The sequence below is a fragment of the Pezoporus wallicus genome, unplaced genomic scaffold, assembly GCF_028554395.1.
Source record: "Pezoporus wallicus isolate ANWC-B61680 ecotype Strahan unplaced genomic scaffold, APGP_CSIRO_Pwel_v1 scaffold_6445, whole genome shotgun sequence".
Lineage (NCBI taxonomy): Eukaryota > Metazoa > Chordata > Aves > Psittaciformes > Psittacidae > Pezoporus > Pezoporus wallicus.
Window position 1 is genome coordinate 6,458,198 of NW_026641753.1, and position 26,259 is coordinate 6,484,456.

The window sequence follows — 26,259 nt, forward strand, 5'->3', positions numbered from 1 at the left end:
ATCCCCATATCTGCCAGCTAGGCAAGGAAGCCTGACCTTTTGTAATACTTCTTTTTGTAATACTTGACTCTAGGAGTAACATAAAATAGCATTTTAATTATTCTCTCTGTGTTTTGGTTTTCTTTTACATTGGATTTGTCTTCCCTCTGGATGCCTATATATTTTTTAGTGGAATGGTAAAATATTAAGACTCTCTATAGTTAGAATATTCCCTATGTATTTTGCAAAACAGTTCATAGTCTCTGGATACATGACATGCTAGTGATGCAAAGTTTATTATCTCAAATATATTATTCATCCATCAATAATAAATGATCTATGTACATCTTTTTCTTTCTTTAACTTACTGTCATTAGTTGTAAAGTAGAAAGTTTTTTCTTTTATTCAGTTTTCTTTCCTGTCAAGAACCATTTTCTCCTTCAGTTTAACGCTTACCCAATTTATGCAGTGACCATCTCCTTCCTTGAAGAGCAAGAGTCTTCTACTTAAAATGCAAGAAATATTTATTGGCACACAGCTTTGTTTCATAAAGAGAATGTTTCCTTAAGAGAGTAATTGGTTGTTGTTGTTTTTCCCTGCTTACCAAAGGAGCTTATTGAGTCCTTTTACAGAATCCTTAACATTGTTGTTTTTCTTCCCTGAATATAAATAAATACTGCAGTCTGGAGGAGAACTGATTCCTAAGTTATCTGTCTCTTTCTTGGAATCCAAAAGAAGTCTCACAAATTGTGAGTTATAACTCTCTTTTCAGTTAATCTGTATTTGTTGAGTGCTGTAAACAAGATGATGACTGTGCCTGCAAACTATATTGGTTCAAAGTCTCCTTGGTTCTTTAAAGAATAAGCCAGTTTAGAACAACATTCAATAATACAGTAGAGTTATAGGTCAAATTTATTGGGCTGTAGAATGAGAAAATATTTTGAAGAATAGTGTGCTGATGATCTGTCAGTATTTGGGACTTAAGACGGAATCAGGTAGACAAAATCAAGTGGTCATTTGTCTAATTAGAAGTGACCTTTATTAAAGCAGAGCTATTTGAATTAAATGAGTTATTGCTCATCTAGTAATAGCTTTCTTTATATCTGAGAATTTGGTAAATCTCATCTAGAATGCTAGTTCTACTCTTCCACCTTTTCCTCTGAGGCATCTTTTCATTTAATAATGACTTTTTAAATTTATTTTAGATTTAGGACAGAGCCCTGATTTTGGAGGGTTATCTTTTAATTTCTGCACTGAAATGTATGTAAATACTGCCTTCAGAGAGAAAGCAGTAGAAGAAGTGGGTACTTTAGGTAGAATCAGATCTGTTGCCGTCAAACAGAAGAATAAAGTACTCTGCTCGAGTAGCAAGGTAGCATCAGTAAATTGAACTTTTTCCCTATTTCATGGGGTTTTTACAAGTAGTGCATTTAGCATCTAGGCTTGCCAAGCTGGTGAAAAGGGCTTTAAACTAAAGTTGCTGGGTAAAGGGGAACCTCAGTCCAGCGCAATCCTACCAATTTGTGCCAGTGAAAGATTCCTGAGCCTAGAAAAGGATTGCAGGTCAACAGGAGAGCTCCTAAATAGGAGCAGAAATTAATTCCAGCCACTCCAGCCAGTAAGTTGGCTTCATGAGGGGCCCAGCTTAAATGCCCCTATGCAAACACATGTAGCATGGGGAATAAATGAGGAATTAGAGATGTACACACAGCTGCAGGGCTGTGATCTTTTTGGCATCACGGATATGTGGTGGGATGGCTCCTATGACTGGAGTGTTTGAACAGAAGGATACAGGCTTTTGTAGGAAGCTTTTCTTCTGTGAAGAGAAGCTGAGAGAGTTAACCTTGTTCATCCTGAAGAAGAGAAGGCTCTGGACAGACCTTACAGCAACCTTCCATTACTTAAAGAGGGTCTACAAGAAATCTGAAGAGGACTCTTTACAAGGGCATGTAGTGACAGGAAAAAGGTAATGGCTTTAAACTCACAAGAGAGTAGATTTAGATTAGGTACGTGGCATTCTGGTTATTTTGGATCACATGTGAGATATGTGGCTTTGCATAGGATCTGCGTTAGCAGCTGTTTAGACCTCTGAGAATACTGACTTCAAATACATTAGAGCTTTTTGGTAATGTCATGTAGTACGCTATAGCCGTAACCAGGAAGCTTGTATTTACTGATTCATGTGCAAATTGCAGCCATTCAATCTGTCATTCTTCTAACTCTTTGGGTTAATAACTTCCCTTGTCTTAATAAAGGTGATTCTGGGTTTGCCTTGAGATGCTGACCACCTAAAGGTCTAATAGTTTTAGGCTCAGCTTTGAAGAAACTTGAGGGAGTGCGAAGTTACTGTTACTGTGAACGCAGACTGCAAAGATGCCTTGATAAACCAGTAAGGAAACGAATATACAAGGGTAGAAGGGATTACAGATAGAGATAGAAGGATTAGGCGGTGAACTAGCAGCAAGACTTGCTGTAAAAATGTAGCTTCAGGCTTTTGTTTATTATTTGGAGAAATTCTATTTAAATGCAGATTAGATTGTCTACCTAGAAGTACAACTTATTCTTTGTTTAGAAACTCTACAAAGACGAATGAATACAGAATGTTCTTGTTTTCATTTCTTCATGAACTTTGACAGTCACGTTGCTTATCCTGTTATCTGGATTAGATATGCAAGCTGTGGATATAGGAGTTTTAACAGTTTGTTTAGAGACCTCAGTTTAATTAATCAGTGTAAGATTACCAAATTGCCTTGGGATGAAAAACTGCGCCTGAGAAGTTGTAATTGGCTGCTGACTAAACAGAAGGTCCCAGCTCTGCATAGGGTGTTTGGGAGGGAGGGAGGCAGGGCAAAGACAGGGGAAAGAAAGGGAATTAATAAGAAACAAGCAATAAATTAGAAAAATATTGATTTTTTTTTTATTTTTTTAATGTGAACAGAAGTATTTTCATTCTGCATAGAACTTAACCTTTTTTGTATTGCTGTACATGCTGTAATCAATCACCTCTTCAAATAACATTTCACCTTCCTTAGAAATCAGAATGAAATTAAAATAATTCTTTATCAATTCTGCTGGGTTTATGTAAAGTAGTCTGAAAAGGCTTCACTTTAAAAAAATTAACAAATGCTAAAAAACTTTTCTCCTGCATATTGCAGGCTTACTTACCATAACAGTATCAATAAAGTATAGATAAGAGAAACATCCCAATCACTTCCCATGGGTATCCATTCTGCTTGCATTGTCACCAGCATCTCCAGTGATCCTTACTGATGTTGTCAAAATTAGGATAACATGTAAAACAACTCTTGATAATCATCTTGGCTCTCTAAACTAAACACCACCCCCCCAAAAAAAATAAACCCAGACCAAAAATGCCAAAATCATGCCAAATTCAGAACACTGTTCAAGGGTTAGTTTTTTGATTGTTTCATATTTTTCTTCTACCTCAGCATAATTTGTGAGTTATTCACCATGTTCTATGACAGAAGTTCCACACAATGATTGGCATAAACTGTCACTGGGATTCACACACAGAAACACTTGAATTCAAATATGTTTCAGGATCTGAGATTTTGACCTGATTTTAGAAAAGTAAGAGTAGTTTGAGTACTTTGGATGTAAAAGTTGGGTTTGTCTAATACAGGAGGAAAAGTCTGCATTTGGCTGGCTGGGAATAAGGTATGTTCTCTAAGATCTACTTCACTAGCCATTTAGCATGATCAGTAATTTTGTATTGATCATTTAGCATGGAAATAGCATGCAAATGCAATGGGTTTAATGTGGTGTTATGGTAATGGCATACCATTTAGCAAGGTAATATTTTAGTATTACCAGGTGCATAAAAGCTTGTCAGTTGAGAATATAATGAAGATTTCTCAGTGTATTACCCAGCTTTGGTATGAAGAAATAAAAGATCAAGGCTTTCCTTAAAGGTGGTTGATGAAACTTTTTGCCTCATACTAGATACATACTAGGTGCCCCATCATTTTTAGTTCCTTTATTTCTTCTTAATGTAAAAGCTAAAGCTGTAACTAATATAAAAGGTGATGATTATTCAGGAGATGAAGAACCCTAGGCCAGTAATTTACAGAAAGTAACATGTTCTTAAAAGCTCACACAATCCCATTCAAGATTTCAGGGCCATTTTAAAATACGAATTTAAGCAAAACTTTTCTGTGCCTCCTCTTTAGCAAGCCAAATGTTTCCCTTCATCCATTTTTGTTAATATGATAAGCTCTGCATAAAATAAGTCAGAAAAAAATGGATCTGAAATAAACCACACATGGCTGGTGGCAGAAAATGGTGTATATTTCAGAGATGTAATGAGTCGCATGGTTAGCAGTGAATGAACGTGTCAAATTCTTCTATCAGACAGGGTCAGTGGGCAAAGTGAAAGGCAGTTATTAGAACAGCTTATTTTTCCTTTAATGTATCATTACACAGTTGCTGGTGCTCTTAGGCTACACCAGATATTTATATTCTTTTTCAAGAGTTTCTTGTAACTTTTTATTATTTGATTGGAATACAGCAGCTATTAGCTTTGATTTGAATATGTGCTAGAAACTATGTGCTTCAGGCAATTCCTTAATACTTGTTTTCTCTTTTGGCCATGTCTACATGCATGCACTACTCTTTCAGACTAGTTGGCTGGACCAGCAAAAGTTACAAGCTCTGGCTTCACCTGTGTTTAAGTTGTTAACGATTTTGTAACAGGTTCCTTTGTGGAAGGAAGGGAGAAGCTTACATCTAGAAGGCTTACTGTGAGGCTGTGGAATTTCTGAAGCCCAATTGTATCTAAAAATCTTTGGACAAATGGCCTTTCTAGTGGGTACTTGAGGCTCAAATTGGAAAATACGGTTTTCTGTACAGACCTCTGCGGTAGCCAGCAGAATGTTGCTTGTGAAGATGAAGCCTTGTAATGAAGAGTCTGGCACTAAAACCTGATGAACCAGAACTCTTTTGGAGTATGTCTTGCTTCCCCACTTCCCCCCCTCCCCCTCCCTTTCATAAAAGGGACTATAGTCATATCTGCTATTTTTCTGCTTTTCTCTGCATTACAAGGATATGACTGTTCAGTTCAGAGCTTTGATTCTTCAAGTTGGCCTAAGTATAGGGACCAAATGTGAAGCTCTGGTGTTACGTGATAAGAATTAGATACTCCATCCTCTCCCCTCCTCCTTTGTATCTGTCCTCAAGCCTGTTTACACTCTGTTACATACTCACATTGTGATAATCTATGCTAACATGAAATTGCAAGCACTAACCCATTTTTCGTATGCTGCTTAGTTGCTCTGTATCTGCAACATAGACTTCCTAACGAAAAGGGGTGTAGGTTTATCCAAGGAAATTCGAGTGTTGCATTGCAGTACTATGGATGTAGCTTATATGCTTCTCCACAGTCACAGAGAAGCTGCAGAGCTGCTACCCTGAGGTCCCTATGCTATAGCCATAATGGTAGTCATGCCTGAGTTGACTTGGGTATAACTAATTGAGCTGAGCATATTGTGCTGACTGCAGAATAGACCTCTGTGTTGCTGTACATAGCTGTACACAGCCCTTCTGAATTAATTCTGAACTTTCTGCCATCTGTATGATAATAATTTGTTAAGATTTACATTTCCATAGATGATGATTGTATTGGAACTAGAAAGAGAGAGCAGACTTCCTGCTATCAAAAGTATTTTATACTTATTTGTGCATATGGCTCCTTCCCTTCTTTCATTAGCTATCTTTGTGCTTGGCTTGTTCCCTATGAAAATAAGTATTTAACTTTGCTGTATAGAAACTGTAGCCTGTCTATAGTGGTTAGGTAGGAAAGGTTACAACCTATGTCAGAAACATACAGGGAAAAAACCAATTTCAAAATAACTCATCAGTTAAAGAAAATAGCTCAGTAGTTCTGAGGAATACTGATGTATGTGTCTAGTTTTAATTACATATGGCCCAATCTATGTTCAATTTACATACAAAATCATAAAGATTTTACAATGGAAACAATCGTAACTAGAGTCCAATCTATTTTACAAAAGAATTAAAGTTTAATTCCGAGAAGCACTTTGAGGAATTTCTAGAAATTGGTTTACCCTGTAAAGTTTTATGAGATCATTAAATTTTATTACATTAGAGTTAATGATAGATTTTAAGATATATCTTTTGGAAAGTTTTGATACCATATAAAATCGTGAAAGCACATATAATCCTGGGATTTTTAGTGGTTTATTAAAATAATGAGCTCTTCATCATCATTTAAAGTGTATCTATAGTTTTCTGATGTTGTATTTGGTTAGATTTACTAGTGACAGTGCAAGATAAGTCATTAATATGTCTATTTTTCTTGTACATTTTGAAATGTAAAACACAACTCTTTAGTAGAGCGAGAAAACTGAGTTTTTGCTAGTATGTTGTGCCCTTCAGGTTTCTTTGGGTGTCAAGGGCATCATTCACTACTCCAACAGTTATGCTTGGAAAGTATAATATAATGTCAAATGCTCAGGTATGCAAAAATCTGATTTAAGCTATCTCAAGTTGCCCACCCAGAAATAATGGAGACTGCATGATTTTGCTTAATTTCTTTATACCTCAGTTTCCCAGATGCCAATGGCCTCAATAAAGAAAACAATACAAGTGTGATAGTATTGGTGTTCATGAAGCTTTTGATTATGCTGTGAAAAAAAACAAAAAAAAGTACACAGGGAAATGAATAAATCTGCATTCAACACAAGTCTATGAAAGTATTAATTAAAAAGGTGTATGGCCACATGCTGATTAGAGTAGATAAAGAGAAGTATCGAATAACTACTTCCTCTCTGAATTGGGCCCAAGGGTCCTGTGAGAAAAATAGTATATTATAATTTAATTAAAGTTTGCATCAAAACACGTTTACACAAGGGAGCTGAATGAATATTGCAAAATTTGCACTTCCTAACTTTTCAGTGTTTCACTGGGAAATGTGAACTTTTTTTTCAATATAGTGGTTCTTAAGTGTGACATAATGTACTGGTCAGATGCTTGGCATGTTCACCTTACTGAATTTCTTAGATTCAAGGCAGTAATATAATAAAGTAAGTGTAGATTGAATCAGAAATAAGAAATATTGACAGCAGTGCAGTTGGAAGCACAATTCTACTGGTTCTGGAACATGATAGAAGGAAGGGGGGAAAGGCAGCAAGGATGTATGTTCTGATTGAGTCAGCCAGATAAGCCTATGTATTTACCCAGATTTGAGCATGGATTTTTTTTTTTTTCCCCTGTTATATTTATTTGTTCCCCCGTTTCTGCTGTTAACATCCAGCTGTTCCTGGAATTCAGATAATCTATAGATACACAGAAAGTATGGTATAATACTTAGAGTAGTAGATTGCCTAAAAACTATTAATTACTGTTATAGAAGGGGTAATTACAACAAATTTTGAATAAAATAAATCTGTTCCATTATGCAGCATTGCAATGAAGCTCTCTGCTGCTTGGATCTGTTGATTAACGGAGTATCAGTACTGTTTTTGTACAGCTTTGCCACTGCCACTCCTTGTGCTCACGTGTTGGTGGCCCTCTGTGTCCCTAGTCCCTGTGGTATGCAAATGGTGGTGAGCAGAGCCTTATTGATTATTTCTGCCTCAGGGCAGCACAGAGGGTGTGAGAAAGGACCTGTCAGTGTGAAAATAAAATAAAAAAAAATGCAACACAGTGTCAGGAACCTGCAAATTTTGGGAATTAGACTCTAGGGTTTGTTTGTTTGTTTTCCCTTTGAGGTTTCAATGTCCTTTTCTGCAGAAGTTCTGCAGTCATTGCAATTTCATCTTCCAGCATTCCAACAGCCCAGTTGGTGGGAGGCTTTTTCCCAGCCATGATGAATTATTCTCTGTCAGAATCCAAATCTGCCTTTTCAAGTCTGATCATTTTTGATGAATTTATTCTGTTAACATGAGCTTGAATAGAAGCAATAGAGGCTAATAAATTAACTTTGAGCATATTAATGACATCTCTAGGAGACTATGGAGGAATTAAGGAATAAATAGATTAAATAGGTTCAGTAACAGGCTGGTGAACACTTAGCCAGCAACTGACTGGTAGTTTTTCATTTAGATTCTTTTATATCCTATGGTCCATTAAAAACCCTAGAAAGATTTGAAAGCAACCTTTTGAAATACAGACTTAAGTATGCACTCCTCCTGCAATCTACATCAGCTGTAGAAAAGAAAGTTGTCAAATGTACTCCATCAGCTTCAGAAACTCAGGTTTGTAGCTTCTTAAAAAGAAGACTGTGTGCCAAACATGGCAAGAGCTTTCTATATATATCTGCCAGAACAGCACCTACCACAGACATAAAATATCCTTTCTGTAGAGCTTATGAAAGAATAAACATAAGTTATGGGCTTTTGTGGATTTGCTCTTGTAAACTAGAGATTAGGGTAGTATATGAACTTCCATTCCTATCAAGAAATGTTGTGTTTTTATCTGATATGCTTAACTTTAAAGTGTGCCTGCTATGTCCAGGATTTCCAAACTAGTTTGAAACAGACTTTCAAAAGAGCTGGATGCTAAGCTTCAGCAACTTTAGAAGACCTAAGTGTTTCTTAAACCTGTTCCCAAGAGATCCTCTGTCATATGCAATAGAGAAATGGCTGACTGAGGCTCACATGCTACAGAAAGTGTTAAGTTCCTTGACAAATCTGAGCACTAGTATTTAACCTCATTTAGTAATGTATTTTAGGTTTTTATTAGACTTGGCATGCTCATGCCAAAGCTTATCAAACAGGAGCAAATGTTACTTTTTTGCAGAGACAATTCTGGTCTGTTAAATGTATAAAACCACAAATCATTTTATGCCAGGACATCTTGTTATTCAAATAGGATTGAGTCAAAACTTAACGCCTACTCTCTGAAATTTGAAGCCGTACAAATATATCTCTCTTCAGAATCCTTAATATAGACGCATATAGTGCAGTTATAAGAAGATGATGTTTAGATAATTAAGTTTACAGGAGTATACGTTAAAGATCAACCCATTTTTTATTCATATTTTAAAACGCATCTATCTTTGAAGTAAGGAAACTGAATTTTCTGAACAATTGGGTACTTCATGAACATCTGTGACTGTTCCCTAACACTGTTTTTAACTCTTTTAAAAATTATGTGTACTATGAGAAATCCTGTTCTTTAAAGAGTTGTGTCAAATGTTTATCTGACCTAAATTATTCTCATCACTTGTCAGTTGTCCAAGTGCTGAGAGAATAATCTGGTTTATAGAAGGAAACTATAAGTTTTCTAATGCTACTAGCTAAATAAGAATATTCTTATATTTTAATTGAAAATGTCTTGGGAGAAGAGAAAAGAGTACTGAAGGAAATGTGAAAGTCTTTGTTAGAGGTTGTTCAAGGGACACGGAGGATTAACTAAATAGAGTATTTTCTGAGAGAGAATGTATTTTCTTTCAGCAAAGGTAGAGGGAAAGGTTTGTAATATATGTATCTTTTTCATGTCAGCAAAAATCCTTGATGCCAAAAACGTCTCAATAGTTGGAAAAGGTTTATGTTAAGTGATACGAGAAGCTTCCAATCAAATAGCAGAACTTCAGTGGAGAAAAGGGTCACAACTGAACATTTAAAGAGGTACTAAATATGAAACCGTTGCCTTATCAGAATGGTGCCAAAATTTCTGAAGACGCTAGCAGTGTCTATAAATGCCAAATGAGGAAGTCATAGACATCACAGTAAGCAGGTTTGAACTCAGACATAAATGATGGAAACTCTAGTCAGGTATTCTTTTTCTTCTTTCAAATGTCTATTCTGAATGAGGCTCTGAGCTAATGTGCAAAGATTGCTCCAAATCACTCAGAGCCACACTTCTATGCCTGACTGGAGCACAATGAAGTTTGGATTATGCTGTTTTAAATTATCACCCATTTGAAGTAATTTTCTTTATAAAACAAGATTAAAATGACTGTAATTCAAAACATTTTACCTCAAATTGATGTGAAAATTGTAGTGTTCATATTATTTCCGTTTTTCAATTTGACAAAACATTTCACTTCATGTATAAGCTTTTCTGTGTTGTCACTATCTTAAGAGTGAAAATATGCATTTTACTCTGTGCATTTTACTCTTTCCTGATGTGTCTTATTTCTTAACACTACTTATTTAACTTTTTTTTAAAGCATGTTTTTATGTAGTTTATTGTAGTATCTGGGGAAAATATAAACAGAATTAAGAGGTTTGCTTACCTCTTTTCTACCCTGCAGAATAACAGTTTATAATTTCATATTAAATTTGTTGTCTGGTCTTTCTGCATGCCTAATGATAAAACAAAGCAAAGAAGAATTTGAAGTTCTAGCTTGATAGAGCTGAAACTCAGTTTATGGTGACTTTCCTTTACATGAAACTTCTTTTAATTTGTTTTCATACTAATACCATAGTAGAATTTTTTCTCCATACTTTTTCCTCAAGGTTTCATGTCTCCTGAATAAATCATTTCAGGAAAGAATGGTCTTTTCTCTTCCCCTGAAGTCTGTTTCATAGAAAGGCAGTTATATCAGTAATTCTTTAAATTTCAGTAAATTCTGAGTTAGTTACTTCAGTTCAATGTGAATAAGAGTATTTGTTTCATCTAATAAAGAGTGCTTCATACAGAGTTGTTGTGGTGGCAAAGTACAGAACAATCATAGAATCATAGAATCGTTAGGGTTGGAAAGGACCTTAAGATCATCTAGTTCCAACCCCCCTGCCATGGGCAGGGACACCTCACACTAAATCATATCACCCAAGGCCTCGTCCAACCTGGTCTTGAACACTGCCAGGGATGGAGCATTCAGTGGTGAGAAGTCCATTGCTAAATTCTTGCTAGTGAGAACTACAACTGTAAAGTTCCTGGCCTAAAAATACAAATGCCAAACCTTATCACTTAAAGTAATAGCAATGCATATGTAAGCTATCAGACCCTCAAACTCTAGGAAAGAGCTTCTTTTGTGTGCTCAATCTGCAAAGGATAATTCATTCCTTACTAGGGGGTATGATTTCATGAGCTGAAAGCTTTAACTAGTACATATGTATAGGGTAGATTTAAAGTGATTATGGAAATGTCACCGCAGGACAATACATTATTAGTAGTCAGTCCCTCATATGTTGTATGCTGTCCCCTTATGTTTGCTGATAATTAAAAAGCAGATTGGGATGTCATGGTGAGAATGACTGCAAAATGTCCCTTTTATCATTTGCAATAAATATGAAATAGTGGTCTTCCTGTATCCTTCAGTGATTGTTCTATTTGCGTTGGTGACAAATGACATCTTTCTCCTTGTAATGTGCCTGCAGGGTTAAATGGCTTTATTATTATTAATGAGTCATTGCTCCAGCTGCCCAGAAATAGAGGGAGTAGGAAACATAAGAGATTTAGACCTAAGTAATTACAAATGTAATTATTACCTTTCAAATTTCATTTTTACAGCAATCACAAAGTTGTTAATCAAACATAGCCTTTTCCATGCAGTCACACTTTTTGGGGTCTTTGTCAAAGGGGGGATGAGTAGCTGCGTGGTTCCACTGAGGGTAGTCCGTGGCAAATTGACAAAGTGGTAATGACAGAAAACAGCTCTGAAAAATTAGTTAGAGAATGTTGTCTAGTCATCAAGGAGTCTGTGGTTTAGAGGGTTTTCCAAGACAAAAACCTGACTGAGCTGCAGCCGTATGGGAGAGAGTGTCCTCTTGAGGAGGACAAAAACTGCAGGAGGGGAATCCTTTTGTCCTGTGGAGATACGAAATGCAAAAATTGTACACCTCCAGTCTGTCCTTCCACAAGGTTGTAGGTTGTCATTAAGTAATCTAAAAAGTACAACAGAACTGACAGGTTACTAGGCACTTTAGGGGCATTTAGAAGTGTGCCCTCTTCCCCTGCAGTAGTTATCCTAATTACTCGTAGTTCTGGATTGTCAAGTTTAAAAGGCTTGTTCTTCTCTATTAACATTAAGGGAGCTGCAGGAAGTTTAGAAAAGGGAAATGGTTGTGGATTGCATTAGGCTGTGCTGCAGATGCTGTGAAATGTAAGCAGTGCTGTTTTTTAGAATCATAACCTGAACTTGAAATCTACTGTGAGATGGAAAATCTGAGGAAAAGCTTTGGAGAAATGAGGACATTTCCTTTCAATAATATAATTTCTGCATTATGCTGAAATATTAAGGATTCTCATATTTTTAAAATCTAGATGAAAATAAAATGAGGAAATGCAAACTATTAGTTTCTGTACCCCAAAATGTCATTTATATAAACACTGCCACAGAACTGTTGAACTTCGAAACTACATTTTTGGTGGAATTCTTTTGTCAAATAAACTTTAGCAAGCTATGCTTATATATTCAACTGAAATAAACAGATACAATGTTGTTGATGGTCCAATCAAATGTAATATCTCTCAGCATTCAAATAAGCATAGTGTGTTACTTAGGTATCAGCATTGGTGAATATTGTAAAAATATTTAGAAGTATTCACAAAGTCAGGGTATTCATAATAAAACCAAATTATTCTTTGTTTATATTGTAATAAAGAAAAATGCTTTTATTTTTCCCTTGAAAAGCAATTGTAGTCACAGCATAAAAGCCATAGAATATTTTTAGAATATTGTGGGTTTATTTTCTTTGCTGCTCTGCAGGCCTTTGACTTTAAATTTCTGTTTGTGCATATCTGATGAAAACACAATTTCAAAACATCTTTTATTGTCTGTTTCTCAAGTTATCATGGGAAATAAGTTTATTAGCTTATTTAGTGTTGGGGTTTTTTTTTATGGTTTCTTTTGAAAATTAATGTTTTGTTAAAGTGTCTCAACCATGAACAAGTGTCCACAGATGTTCAATTACTTAATTTAAAAGAATTTCTTAATTTTCTACTTTCAATCAATCTTTTGTTTATTTTTACTGTAAAGTCAATAAAAAGAAAACAGAGCCCCATCTGGCATGTTGATACATCAAGAAACTCTTGTGGAAGTGAATAAGGGTATAAATAGAGATATCTGAAGCAGAACTGTCTTTTATCCCACACCTGTTCCTTGAGGGAGTTATGTTTGAGATACCTCACACACAGCAACTGAAAATGAACTTCTGCTTGTTCCCCTCATCACCCTGTCTGTATTCTGCATTCTGCTGAGCATCACTCGCCTGATCTGCTTAATGTCAAGTGTTAGAATGCATTATTAGAGCAGTATGAGAGTATACTAATATTTTCATGTAGGTGTGTTACCAAGAGTAAATGCTACTGACCTTACTCCACCTAGAAATTCTGTTCCCTTCTTATCTTTTTGAAGCTCATCCTTTTTCCTATCTCCAAGTCCAGATCTTTGCTCTCTTGCCAGAAAGCCACAAAAGGTAATTGACTTTTTGATTTCAATGTGCACTGCCTGTTCTTAAGAAATGTATTTTCTGCAGTTTCCACACCAAATGGATTTATTTAGATTCAGTGATACTTAGTTCTCTTTATCAATTTTCACCTTTTTAAGGTATTTAGTGATTTGTAGTTAAAACAGTAAAATACTAGCCCTTCACACATGCTCAAACTTATTTAAAACTTAAAGCTTAAAAACTAAGTGTATTATAGTCTTCTGTATACTTACAGTGTAGATATTGTAAGCAAAAGTTTTCTTAATTTTAAAACTTGATAGATATTTGAATGCAAGTATGAATGAAACTCAGGAATCACTTTAGCTAGGTTTGAAGAAGAGAGAGAACAGACATCAAGAATTATCAATAGAAATTGCCACTAAGTTAATTTATTTTTCTATGGACTTGATGTATAAAGCTGCATTTTAAAGATTGCTCATTTTATAGTTTCACACAAACAACCTTTCTTTACAGACAAAACCCTCAAGCTCTTTCAATGTATTTTTTCCATAGGTTTTTTTCCTGCTTTATTGGGAAAGTATAGTAATGGCCATATTTCTGTAATGTATTTTCTCACTTTATTTTTTTAACATGTTCAGTGTCTCTTTAAATAGTATTGATATGCTCCTAAATTCCTCAGCAAAACTGCATGCAGAATATTCTCCTCAGTGTTGAATTAAATGAAAGACCATACTATGTTGAACTGGCTCTGGCTTGAAAAAAGAAATTAAATTAAGCAAATACACATCTGTTTAATTGGTGGTAATGGATCCTCACATACATTCCTAATGAGGTATTTAAATAATGATTTGATCACTAAAAGGAGTTATGAATGGTATTTCAGAGTTTACAGAGTTACCTTGTATTGGTTAAGTGATTTTTCTGTTGATTGATCCCCATTCTGTTTTAACAGATTTGACTAGATCACTTTTTTAAGTTAAAAAAGTCTGCATTATGATAATAAGAAAATATATAATCAGTTGTTTCTATTCCAGTTTTTATATTGTTGATTGTATGTTGTGATATTTTTTTAACTTCTTTCTAATAACATTTAGTGTAGACAAATAGTAAAAGTAACTTTTTAGGTGGAAATAGCAAAGGGTGTTAATTCCCAAAGAAGCTACAGGCACAGAAAAGCTGTTTGCCTACTGTGAAGGGATGACTTCCACTTGCTTTTTTAAGAGCAAATTTCGAATGCTTAGTAAAAAATGATCTCTAGAAGTTCATATGAGATACACTATTCTTCACGGATCTCCTGTATCTCACAATTCAAGTAATGTTTAAGGGTATTTAAGAAAGCATAAAAGTAGTGTGAGAAATAAGGCTTTAGAAACATCATCATATTGGAGTATTTAGTTTAAGTAGTGTTGTACTTACTGCTTCAGACTCCTTAATAATGCTTGCAGATACACTAACATTACTACATCTTCTTGTTTTCCTGGTCACTGAGACAGATAGCATTGATAAGAACAGCTCGTTTTCTAGAGAGGGTAAAACATTGTCAGTGCTCTCAGTTCTTCTGAGGGGGTTGGAGTGAGCGAGCAGCTGCGTGGTGCTTAAATGCTGGCTGCAGCAAGCCCATCACTTTAAGTTGAAGATATTATAGTTGTTCCAGGGTGATAATTGCCAGGTATCTACAACTTTCTACAGACTCCTGTTTCCCTGACTGCAAATAAGAGCGGATCTTGAGAGGCTTGAAATAAAGTTTTACAAATCAGTAAAGAAACTTTGCTGCTTTACCAACGTTATTCTGAAAATTCATATTGAAAATGTTTCATCTTCCAGGCACCTTCTCTCTGAGAAGTGCTGAAAAATGACAGCTGAAGTTCTTTTTAATCCAGCGTATTTTTGTAGGATGTTTGGTTTATTACAGAAACTTCACATCAATAGAGAGCTTAATATATGTCACCTAAAATGCATAGTCTTCTCGGGTATGGGGGAAGAAATGCAAATGTCACTCCTTGCTGTGTTTCCAGGTCGAAGGTTATTGCTGTAGGAGAAACCATTTTTCATTATGTAGTTTCACCTTGTTTAATTGATTTGAATTTGAATTTATATTCTGTGTTAAATAATGAACTATGTATTAATAATTAAGAAGTTTTAGTACAGATGTGAAGCAGTTAATTAAATATTAAATAAAGCACGTTGTACTACCCAGTACTGTAATCAGTATACTAGATTTTAGGCTACCCATTTTGGATGGTCATTATACTTTACAAGTTATGGTTAAAATTCTCATTCATAAGTCAATATATACTCCGTAGGCCAGGAAACACGTATCCTTTGACAACTGCCATATTTGTTTTACCGTAATTAGCAAAAAACGTGGACATTGCAGTTGAATACAGTTGGACTGTTGAAGCAATAAGGGTCAGTGCCATGTATGTACAACACTGTCACGTGTTCATTAGGCTGGAACAGAAGAGGTTGCAGGAGGTTTGGTGGCTTGTTGGCGGTTTTGGTTTTGTTTTTTTTCTTTCAGGTATCTTCCTGTAGAAACTGGCAATTACTGAAACTGAACTTTTTATGGGAGCATTGCTTTTAGACCATTTCTCGGTTTTGATTAATACAAGATTGAAATTCTAGTCAGAAAAACAATAAGAGGTGACTTAATGAAAGATTAATGTGCTTTATTTATTTATTTTATTATTTGTGAGGGAAAGATTCACTTCACAAGCATAGTTATGCAGGAATTACCATATGCTGTCTCTTGCCCTCATACTTTCTCTATTCCATGTCTTCTTCCTCACCAAATTTCTCCAGCCATCTTTGATAACATTTGCTTGACTAATTGAAGCCAGGTGCAAAATAACACACCTCATGCCACGGGGATTTTATAATAAGAAGCCTAACTCATGGCAGCTTTTAGGATTAAATACAAATTAAAAACATGGCTATTTGTTAGGATATAAACTGTGTTTACTGGAATGGAAACAGAACTTATTCTTGCAAGATATCCAGTACAACCTGGCAAGCCAAGGTAGCACATGAAAATGTGTGATTTCCTGCATGCCTATTGATTCCTCAGTTAGAACCTCTGGAGGGTCAATCTTCCTCTGATTTCTCACTGACGTATCGTACTTATCCTCGGAATAAAAAGGTTCCAAGGCTAGAACTTAAGTAAATCTTTTAGGTTTTTAATTTATAGAGACATATACAGGAAAAAAAATATTCATATGAAACTTCTCCCAAAGGCATTTTATTATTAAACAAAAAAAAGTTGAGTATGTTATAGCAGCAGTTATTTAGGCTTTCTACGTTCAAGCTTCTTCCTCCTGACCTTATTAAAATAACTCAGTTTATACTAACAACTATTATCCCTTCCTTTTTTATTGTTAATGTAATTTCTGTTCCACTCATACAGTGGAGACTACTAAATGATGTTACCCAAGTGGCCACTTTTGTTCACCAGGGTAATTCTAGACTATAATTTCCCTGTATTATGCTTGAATTCCTGCTTAGATTTAGTACCACATTTAGTAAATACACATGGGCAAAAAATGGGGGGGACACGACCTATTCCTTAGGAACTATTGGCTGAGATGAGTAGTATAAGGTTGTCATCTTCATCACTCTGGTGGGTTCCTGCTGAGCAGAGAGCACTGAAAGTGCGATGGGAGCTGTTTAATATGAAACGCTTCAGTAAATGAGAGGCACTTCTGGATGCTGACAGAATAGCATTGGCACTGCAAGCCATGTATTCATATATGTGCTGTGTTGTGAAAATATGAAAAATAGCTCAGCAATGGCATAATTATGGGCAATTTGCTTAATTGCTTGCTAATTGTTGCTTGCTTTATTATGAAACAAGAGTGCTCTAAATGTAACACTGGATGGTTTGCATCCAAAATGTGTCAAATTCAATACTGGCTTTTCATTAAGACTTCAGCTACATGGCTTTACAATTCAAGTACTCTATATTCTGCATTTTAAGTTGTTTCCTTATATTTTTTAAAATTGTTTTTGAAACTTTCTTTGCACAATTTATAAGCCCCTAAGCCTGTACCAGTACAGCGCAGTCTAACAATTTTTGAACTTCTAATAAATCTGAGTACTTTGCTAATGAATACATTTAAAAATGTCTTTTGATCATTATTACGCATGTGAATAAAGGTGGAGATGTTTTAACACTTCTCCAGGAGCTCATGCTCATGTTCTTGATTGTTCAGCTCTTAAAAATGTACATCTCCCTTTTAACACATGCATTCAGATTATTTTTAAAGGGATATGTGCAATTCTGACAGTCTGGCCTAAAGTTTTGAAAAAACTATCCTTGTCTATTTTGACCAAGATAATCCTGCTTTGAGCAGAAGGCTGAACCAGACATCTTCAGAAGTCCTTTCCAGCCTAATTCTTTTTGCAGCTCTGTGATGCAGGTGCTGACTTTATGCAGACTGAGAAAGATACCATCCCTCTTGATACTGTCTTAGTAGTATGTCTCTCTTTTGGAGGTGGAGGGGGAGGGCATAGGGATATAAAAGAAAGTGTATTGTGTATACACCAAGTACCTGCTTAAGTGATCTTAAAGGTCTTTTCCAACCTAGATGATACTGTGGTTCTATGATTCTAACTTTTCAGCATTCAGAGACTGCTGATAACAGGGCCATGCTAACAGCTTGTCTTCCTTTGAGAATTCTTTCAGATAAATAGTTTTAAAAATGTAATATAATTTTAAGCTGGAAATGCCAAAGTAGGCAGTATTGTGCCAGAGATCTTATAGAGTGAGAGGGAGAGTAGGATTGTAGAGACCTTCAGCTTTCATTCCCCCAAAGCAAAGGTGATAACAACTATTTTTATTTACTATCTGTAAAACACTATGCAGACTTTATAACCTCAGAAAGTGTCTAACCAAAACAAAAAGGGAAAAAACAACAAATGGTTGTTTTTTTTTTTTTTATAATTGTTTTCAAGCTACCTTGCAAGGTTGGAATTCCACATTTTCTTAAGTGAAAACAAATACTTTTACTCAAAACTGCTTTGACCTATAAATGATAAAGACTGTGGAACAATGAAGAAAGACTTTTAACTATTGTGCTTTTAGTTATGTTTGACAGTTCTGATCTAAACATTTCATAAGAGCTGACAGACAAGTTCTTTAAAACTGTTCTCAGTTCTGAGGCAGACAATTTAAAAAATAGTTTCATTCCTAAAACAATCTGAAGTTTGAATCAAAGTGATAAACTGACATGTGCAGGAGTGTGATCTATTCTATGAATTAAAAATTCTGTTTCATATTGCTTGTATGTTATGGTTGAGGAGTCTCTATGTAGTATGAAAATAATACATAAAATTAAGGCTTTATTACTCAGTGAGGTAAGAAATGAGGTAGACTGGTAAGAGTTTGATGGAATGTATTGTTTATTCGTAATACATGGGGGATATGCACCCTTCTATTTCCATTTATAAACAAGTCATATCTTATGTGAGAAGATGTTACTAGACACTGGACTTAAGTAGTGAACAACCATCATTTCTTCTGTAAATATTCAGAAAAAGGAACCAGTCAGTCTCACCTCCGTGTCTGGCAAAATCTTGGAGCAGATTCTCCTGGAAGGCATGCTAAGGCACATGAAAAGTTCAACAAGGTGCTTGGTGACAGCCAGCATGGCTTCACTAAGGGGAAATCCTGCCTGACCAATTTGGTGGCCTTCTATGATGGGGTGACGGAACTGATGAACAGGGGTAGAGCAGTTGATGTCATCTGCCTAGACTTGTGCAAAGCATTCGACACTGTCCCACACAACATCCTTGTCTCTAAATTGGAGAGACATCAATTTGATGGATGGACCACTCGGTGGATAAAGAACTGGCTGGATGGCTGCATGCAAAGAGTTGTGGTCAATGGCTCAATGTCCGGCTGGAGACCAGTAACGAGTGGTGTCCCTCAGGGATCGGTGTTGGGACCGGTCTTGTTCAACATCTTTGTTGCTGACATGGACATTGGGATTGAGTGCACCCTCAGCAAGTTTGCCGATGACACCAAGCTGTGTGGTTCGGTTGATACCCTGGAGGGAAGGAATGCCATCCAGAGGGACCTCGACACGCTTGTGAGGTGGGCTGATGCCAACCTCATGAAGTTTAACCATGCCAAGTGCAAGGTCCTACACCTGGGTCAGAGCAATCCCAGGCACAGCTACAGGTTGGGCAGAGAAGAGATCAAGAGAATCAAGGGAAGCTTGATTTCTTCCTCAGATGGTCTTGTGGGGATGCACAGCTGAGCCCACCAGGGAATCCTTTGTTTAAAGTGGGCAGCAAGTGGTGGAGGGAAACCAGACAGGGTGCTGAATTGCAGTGACCTCTTCATGCGAAAGTCAGTAATAGAATATTTGGAAATCAGCTGCATTCTATTGTAAATTGGCACCATTAGTATAATACATCGCTGACGTAAAGCTCTCTGATAAAACAGGGTATTGTTAAAAATGTATTTTTAATAAGTAAAGTATTGTTTAGATGACAGTATAATGGCAGTGTCAAGTAGCTGTTTAGAAGGATTTCAGGTGCTAAAGAAGAAGGAGAATTACGATACATTAGGAAAATAGAAAATAAATTAGACCAACAGGAAGAAGCTACATTTCATGGCCTGGAAGAACAGGCAAAAAAGATAATGCCTTATGAATATTCATGCAGAAAATTTCCTACGCTTTGTTCTAGGTTCATTCAAAAACAGATGAATGATGCTCTAAGAGTAGTTTTTACTTCATTGTGCTAAAAACAGTATTTTGTACTGCTGGTTTTATTTATTCTTACTTTATACCAAACACAGACTATTTAGCATCCCAATTATCCTTGCTAGTACTGCTATTGCAGCAGATCAGTTCATGAGATTTTTCTAAGTTCCTTTAAATGCAGGTGTGGGGGACCTTGCCTGCTTCACACTATATTCATTGTATATTTTAAATGTTATTAACAAAGAAAAACATGCTTTGGCAATCAAGATTACATGTACTAATACCAACGTTGAAAGAAAGATTATGACTACTGCAGAAGGTGTATCTTGTAAACAATCCTGCATTGGCAGACTGTGGTATAATGAAACCCCAACTCAAAACCAACATCATTTGCATTCATAAATTGTGATTATGTGCAGGATTTTTAGTTTGCGGGGTTTTTTGTTTCTTTTTCATAAAACTAAAACTCAAGTAAAACATTTTATTAACAGAATAAACAAGACTGTCATTCTGACAATGTTCTTATTCTTAGGATGGTAACATATTCCAAGTCTACAGGTAGTCATGGCACAAAATTACTGTCCTACTGATCTGTCAAAAAGGTGTAGAGAATGTTTTATAAGTGACCTTTTGTTTCTACAATTGCCTTGTCTAAAGCTTGAACGTTAAGTTTTTATTGCCAAATGCTTCTTTTTATGCTTAGGTTTGTTTACTCTTACTAAAGTCTGAGAGATAATACAATATAAGTATTGTAACTGCTTGCTGTGAAGAGCTAGAATTGCATAATTATTTCCAAGTAAATAATTGTATGGTTTTCACTTTAACTGAATTAATAGGATTTTAAGAGTGATTAGAAAACCTCAAGATAAAAAGAAACACTGAGGTACTGGGTATCACAAATGTTTTGGTTTTGTTTTTTTTAATAAATACAAAAAAAGATCATTTTCTGTATAAAATGGGGATAACTCAACACTGCAAGGTTGTGTCTGATTTCAGTGAATTACCTTGATCAGAAGAGAAGCAAACCTGGATAATTAAACCGCTTAACAAGACTTGTATATACTCAAATTTATGTCTGTGATAGCAGATAGTAGGACACAAAAAGATTAGACTAATCTACCAGTAGTAACTTTTTTTTTTTTTCAGGAACTATTGCTATTGCTGAATTATTTCCATATTTATGTCTCCTGCTGCCCATCAAAACTGGATTAGTATTTCAGCAGGAGGGTGCCAATCTCTGTCAGGATTACACTGGAAAACAGTGAGGCAAAATGACTGAAGACATCTTGAAATGCCAGTAATAGGGCAAAATAGTGCTTATAAACATTTCTCTAACTGGCACATACTCATGCAACATAAGAAGCAGAAATAATCAAGAATATAGCATTGATGTTACAACAAGCAACCAGTTGTCTACTTAAATGTGGTAGATTTGAAAAAAAGGTTTTCTGTATTTTGGACAGCACCATTATATATTTCAGTGCCTGAAGGAAAAACTATACATTTGAGATGTAACATGGAAATATGTATTTGTGCTTTGTAGATTTACACAGATTTCAACAGGCAAAATATTTATTAAAATAGAAATGCAGCATGTGTTTAAACATAAAGCTCAGAGGGGAAGAGATTCCTACTCAGAACTTGTATTGCTATAAGTAATTCCTACCATCATACCTTCTCCAGTGGTGGTGAGACAGAATCCAATTTTAAGTGTTACTTTCATGAAGACAGATATTAAAAATACCTTTGTAACATTCATTGGAAAGTTTTTTGAAGTTAACAGTGAAATATCTAATCAGATACTCTTCTTCACTCCTGATATATTGAAATTATGTACACAGCAAGAGAATATAAAATTAACACATATAATGTAAAAACAGTTTAATGGAATGATTTGTAAAAGCTTAATTCTATTAGTCTGAATTTTTGAATGTTGTAAAGCCACATTTTAAATGAAACTGATCAAGAGTGTTTATGTATTGCAAATTATGTCTTTCAGATATAGTGGTTTACTTTGCCTTTGAAGAAATTATGATTTCTATAATCCTTTTTCAAGGGTACAAACCTTGCATCTACTGAAGTCTGGATCGATTACTAGTAAACTACAGAGCTTACAGCTTCTTTTGCTATTGCCCTTTGATTTGTCAAGGTTTCCAGTATCAAATGCATGGAGAAATCAATTCTCTTTAAAATGGCTGTTATACTGTCTTTCATTCTTGAAGCTCTTGAGTGCATCTTTGAAGCGAATGTGCCATCTTTGGCTATGTGTCCAAATTAATTCTGTTTTGCCTAAAGCAAAGAAAAACAATTAAAAACACTAGTTTTCAGAGAATTTTAATAATAATATTTTTCAAGTAGTTGTATGCAAATATACGGAATTATGGTATTATATTGTTGTAATTTAGCTTTATTACACAAAATTTCTAAAAGTGAAAAGGTCATTGTAAGTACAATGTTACAAGATTTGTTCATTAAACATTAACTTTTTTTCTGATTATAGCAAATGACAACAGTAATAGATTGCAAACATCTGAACCTTTACTTGAGTTGTACACCTGGAGGTGTTCTCTTTCCAGACTGTGGCCATTATTTTAGAACAGGGATTGCGTTGTTAACCTTGCTTGTCTGTACACATCACTCTTCAAAACTCTGATAATGTCTTGTCTTCTTCCATCCTCCCAGCTATTGAAATAAATCTGCAGAAAGCCCTGGCTGAAGCTTCTGAAACCTGCACACAGGAGTGTCTCATCCTCGGCCATTCTGACAACTGCTGGATGCCACCTTCGTTGACACAGTATCAGCAGTCCAACACCTCTTTGCCATCGTTTGGCTTCCAGCAAGGCTGGGGCCGAGGAGCCAGACCCGAGGGACGACACACTCTTGGGAGGCCTCTTCCAAAGGACGACACTGACAAAGGCCAGGGTGGGCCCAGGCCCCAGTTCTATAACACCTGCGAAAGACTTTGTGCCAGTGAAGATCCTGTCAAAGTCATTCCTCTGGCAAACTTCGCCGCATCCCACCAGGCACCGGTGTCTGGGAGCAGCACTACGTTTATACATGAGCACCAGCTATAAATTCATATCTGGCAAATCTGTTATTTCAGGCTTTAAGTGTGACTGTATATAGTCACAGCCTAACACTGTTCTCAGCGCATATACAAACTTGTTAGGCTTGTGAGCATTTATGTATATAGGATCCTAAATTTGAAATTGAAAAGCTAAATCCTTCAGACTTAGTTTAAAGAAATTTACCACGGTTCTTGGTAAAATCCACCAAATGGGGAAGAAAACCCACAACCCAGAAACTGTCAAAAGGAAAAGGCAAAATTCTGTTCATTTTCTTATATGGGCCTTATAGTACAAATATCTGTGAGTAGTTCTTCCTCCCTGTTGAAAGCAATTTCTTAGTACAGTTTGGGGAATATTAGTCTAAATATAGCTTATTCAGCTTTTTCTTTGTTTTTATAATTTATAGCATATTCATAGATTTCATCTTCCATTTGCCTAGCATAGTGATCAAGTGGGCAATTTCCCATCTGATTACCTTACATAATAGAATGAGTAAGATCCTAAAATCTAATTTTTAAGAAGGCTAGTATATCTTTCCACCAAAATTTATTTTTTCTGTAACTAAAAGGGAAAATATACTTAAAGACATGACAACTGCTTTTGATTTTAATTTTTATTGGGTCAATCTACAGGTATTTATTCTTTGAAATAATGAAATAGATTAAATAGAAAGCTCTCAACTAGGATTTTCTGTGAGAAATAAACAACATGACGATAGGATAAGCAAGATCAAAACTGGAAAAAAAAGTTGCAAGTAACTTTTTTAATTTCCAAGATTTTCCTTTCTACAATAATACAAGCAACAATATGATACATATTATGCTTTTCAAGCCATAAGCCTATATTTTGTTTTGGTCTAGTTTTTTTCATCTTGCAGAGCTTGCTTTGGCTACTGTTCCCGTTAGTTGAAATTTATTTGGGCACTGCTGAAAACAGTAGGAAAATGGGGTAGTTATTTTGGCTGATGTGATGTGGCTGCAAGCTACTGGTATTTAAAAGATTATTATTGTGATGCATATGGCGGGTTTTTCCAGCTATATTCACCTATTGTAAGTATACAGTAAAAGGTTAGCTAGATTATTAGTTACCTCACCACAACCTATTAGATGGAGGAGTGCTTGTCATTGTGGCTTAGTTTATTAGAGAATGACTGACAGAATCTGGGTACTGAAAGCTGGATAAGTGTAATCATAAGCACACCCCAGTCAGATTATTTGATCAAGTCTCAAAGATGAGTCTTGTTAAAGATAAGCGAATTTTTATTCTGTGTTCTGTGTACTGGAGGGTATTTAATACTGGCAGAAAAAGGCTGGTAAAATCTACAGTGGATGAAAAGTAGGTTCCTTTCTTAGATGAAAAAGCACTTTTACCTTCTCGTATTTTGTTGCTGTTCAGCCATTTACACTATGTACCTACCAAGAAATATTTTCTTTAAAAAAATTGTGTAGCTTTGTTTAATTTTACTGCAACATTGAGACAATCGAAGTTGTATGGAAGGGGAAAAAACAGTGTGTGAATATTTCCTATGGATAGAATTCTATGTAGGCTTCATATTGTAACTTAAATCTGTAATTTATAAGCAAAACTGTGTGTAAAAATGCTGTAATATTAGCTGCTTGTAAAATTTACAGAAGTTCAAGTTGTCGAGGGTTTCCAATGAATGCTAAAAGAGCTTCTCTTATGTGCCCAGCAGGTATAAGTAGCTTTATATATTGCTGTCCCCACTGTAAATCTCTTCAAACCACATTTAGATTTTATGTGCAAAACAAAAGAAGCTTCACTTTTAACCTACTGATAGAGTTTAATTAATGGACATCAGATTATCTAATGATGTACTTCTTTTCCTTTCCTTTTTTTAATGTAGTTTTCAGTAACATTTAGAAAAGATGTGGCACACTGGCTTCCAGTTGCATGTAAATCCTGGAAAAAAATAATAATCCTTTGGGTACTGACACACAATAGCTGACAACTCATTTCTGATTCCAGGACAATTAAAAATGTGACAGATTAATTCATACCTAATATATACAAAGCTGTTTGTTGTTTCCTTTGGAGACTTCACGATGAGGAAGTCCTTTTCAGGGATATGCAAAAAAAAGCTTATCTGTAGTTTACACAGATTTACCAAACATATTAATTGTGCAAATTCAGAATAATGCTGACAGCTAATGCTTCCTGTTGTAGCAGAGGACTTCAGGTTTTATTACAGAAGGCTGCCACAGCAAATGTTTACAGAGTTGGCTGCTGAATTGGATTTTTTTTTTTTTTTTGGCCTCTAACGTCTCCATTCTGACTGAAAGTTGTAACTGAAATTTTCTGGCAAAAAATAGCATTTCTAAAATGTTAGGATTTTCATAGGAAAAGGTGAAGGAACCAGAACTAGTGTTTTTTCATAGGCAGGGGAAAAAACAAACTTCAGATTTGAATATTTAAGGGTTTTGGAGGAGGAAAAGAGGGGGAACGCCTAAGGTACAGTAGAAAATAACCAATACCCCTTTCTCTTGAAAACAAAAGAACAAAAAAAATCCCTGCAAAACACCAAAACCAAACAGCAAAAAAAAACTTGCTTAAAGAAGCAGAATTGTAAAGATAAATCTGATTATAGGAAGTGTTAAGTGTTTATATCCATTAAATTGTGTTGTGATATTCTGTGTCAAACAAGATACAGAACAATTAATTATAAGTAAATGTTGTGTCAGGACTTAAATGATTCCCTCATTTTTATATATTACCTGTCTGGTATATAAACCCATGCATTTGAGGCAACGATTTTCTTTGAGTGGCATGTCAGTATCCAGAGGAATAACGTTAATAGAGACTCTTTACACATCTTGTCATATATATAAATAATTTATCTAGTACATAGACTGTATATTTTTGTGTATTTTTTTTTTAGCCATTTAACTTATTTTATCTTACTTGTGTGAATTTGTGGAGAAAACAACCCTATATACAATATACAGTAAAATGGTAGTTACATGATTAGATTTGTTTCATACAGTGTAACGATAAAGGAAAACCTTTGCCTTCAAAGTGATGTGTCACACAGTCTAGCCTAGGTTATTCCCACACCTTTCTCCTTACCCCCCCCCCCCCCCCCCCCCCGCCAAATTCAGCACATGCTTGTTGCATTTCTGAGTTCTGCATCAAAGTTATAGGTAGTGGTGGCGGAAGGGAAGGAACTTC

The 26,259-nt window shown here is 35.5% G+C and overlaps 1 protein-coding gene across 4 annotated transcripts in view; it reads left to right on the plus strand.

Annotated features, from left to right (window-relative positions):
• The window catches only part of PCDH11X (protocadherin 11 X-linked), a 490,198-nt gene extending 465,731 nt beyond the window's left edge, over nt 1–24,467 (plus strand). For all 4 annotated transcript variants that reach the window (XM_057425083.1, XM_057425087.1, XM_057425086.1 and 1 more), the window contains one exon: nt 22,688–24,467. In XM_057425083.1, coding sequence (XP_057281066.1) covers nt 22,688–23,079 — 392 coding nt within the window. In that variant the 3' untranslated portion in view covers nt 23,080–24,467. The remainder of the gene's footprint in view (nt 1–22,687) is intronic.
• Nucleotides 24,468–26,259: the final 1,792 nt, after the last annotated feature.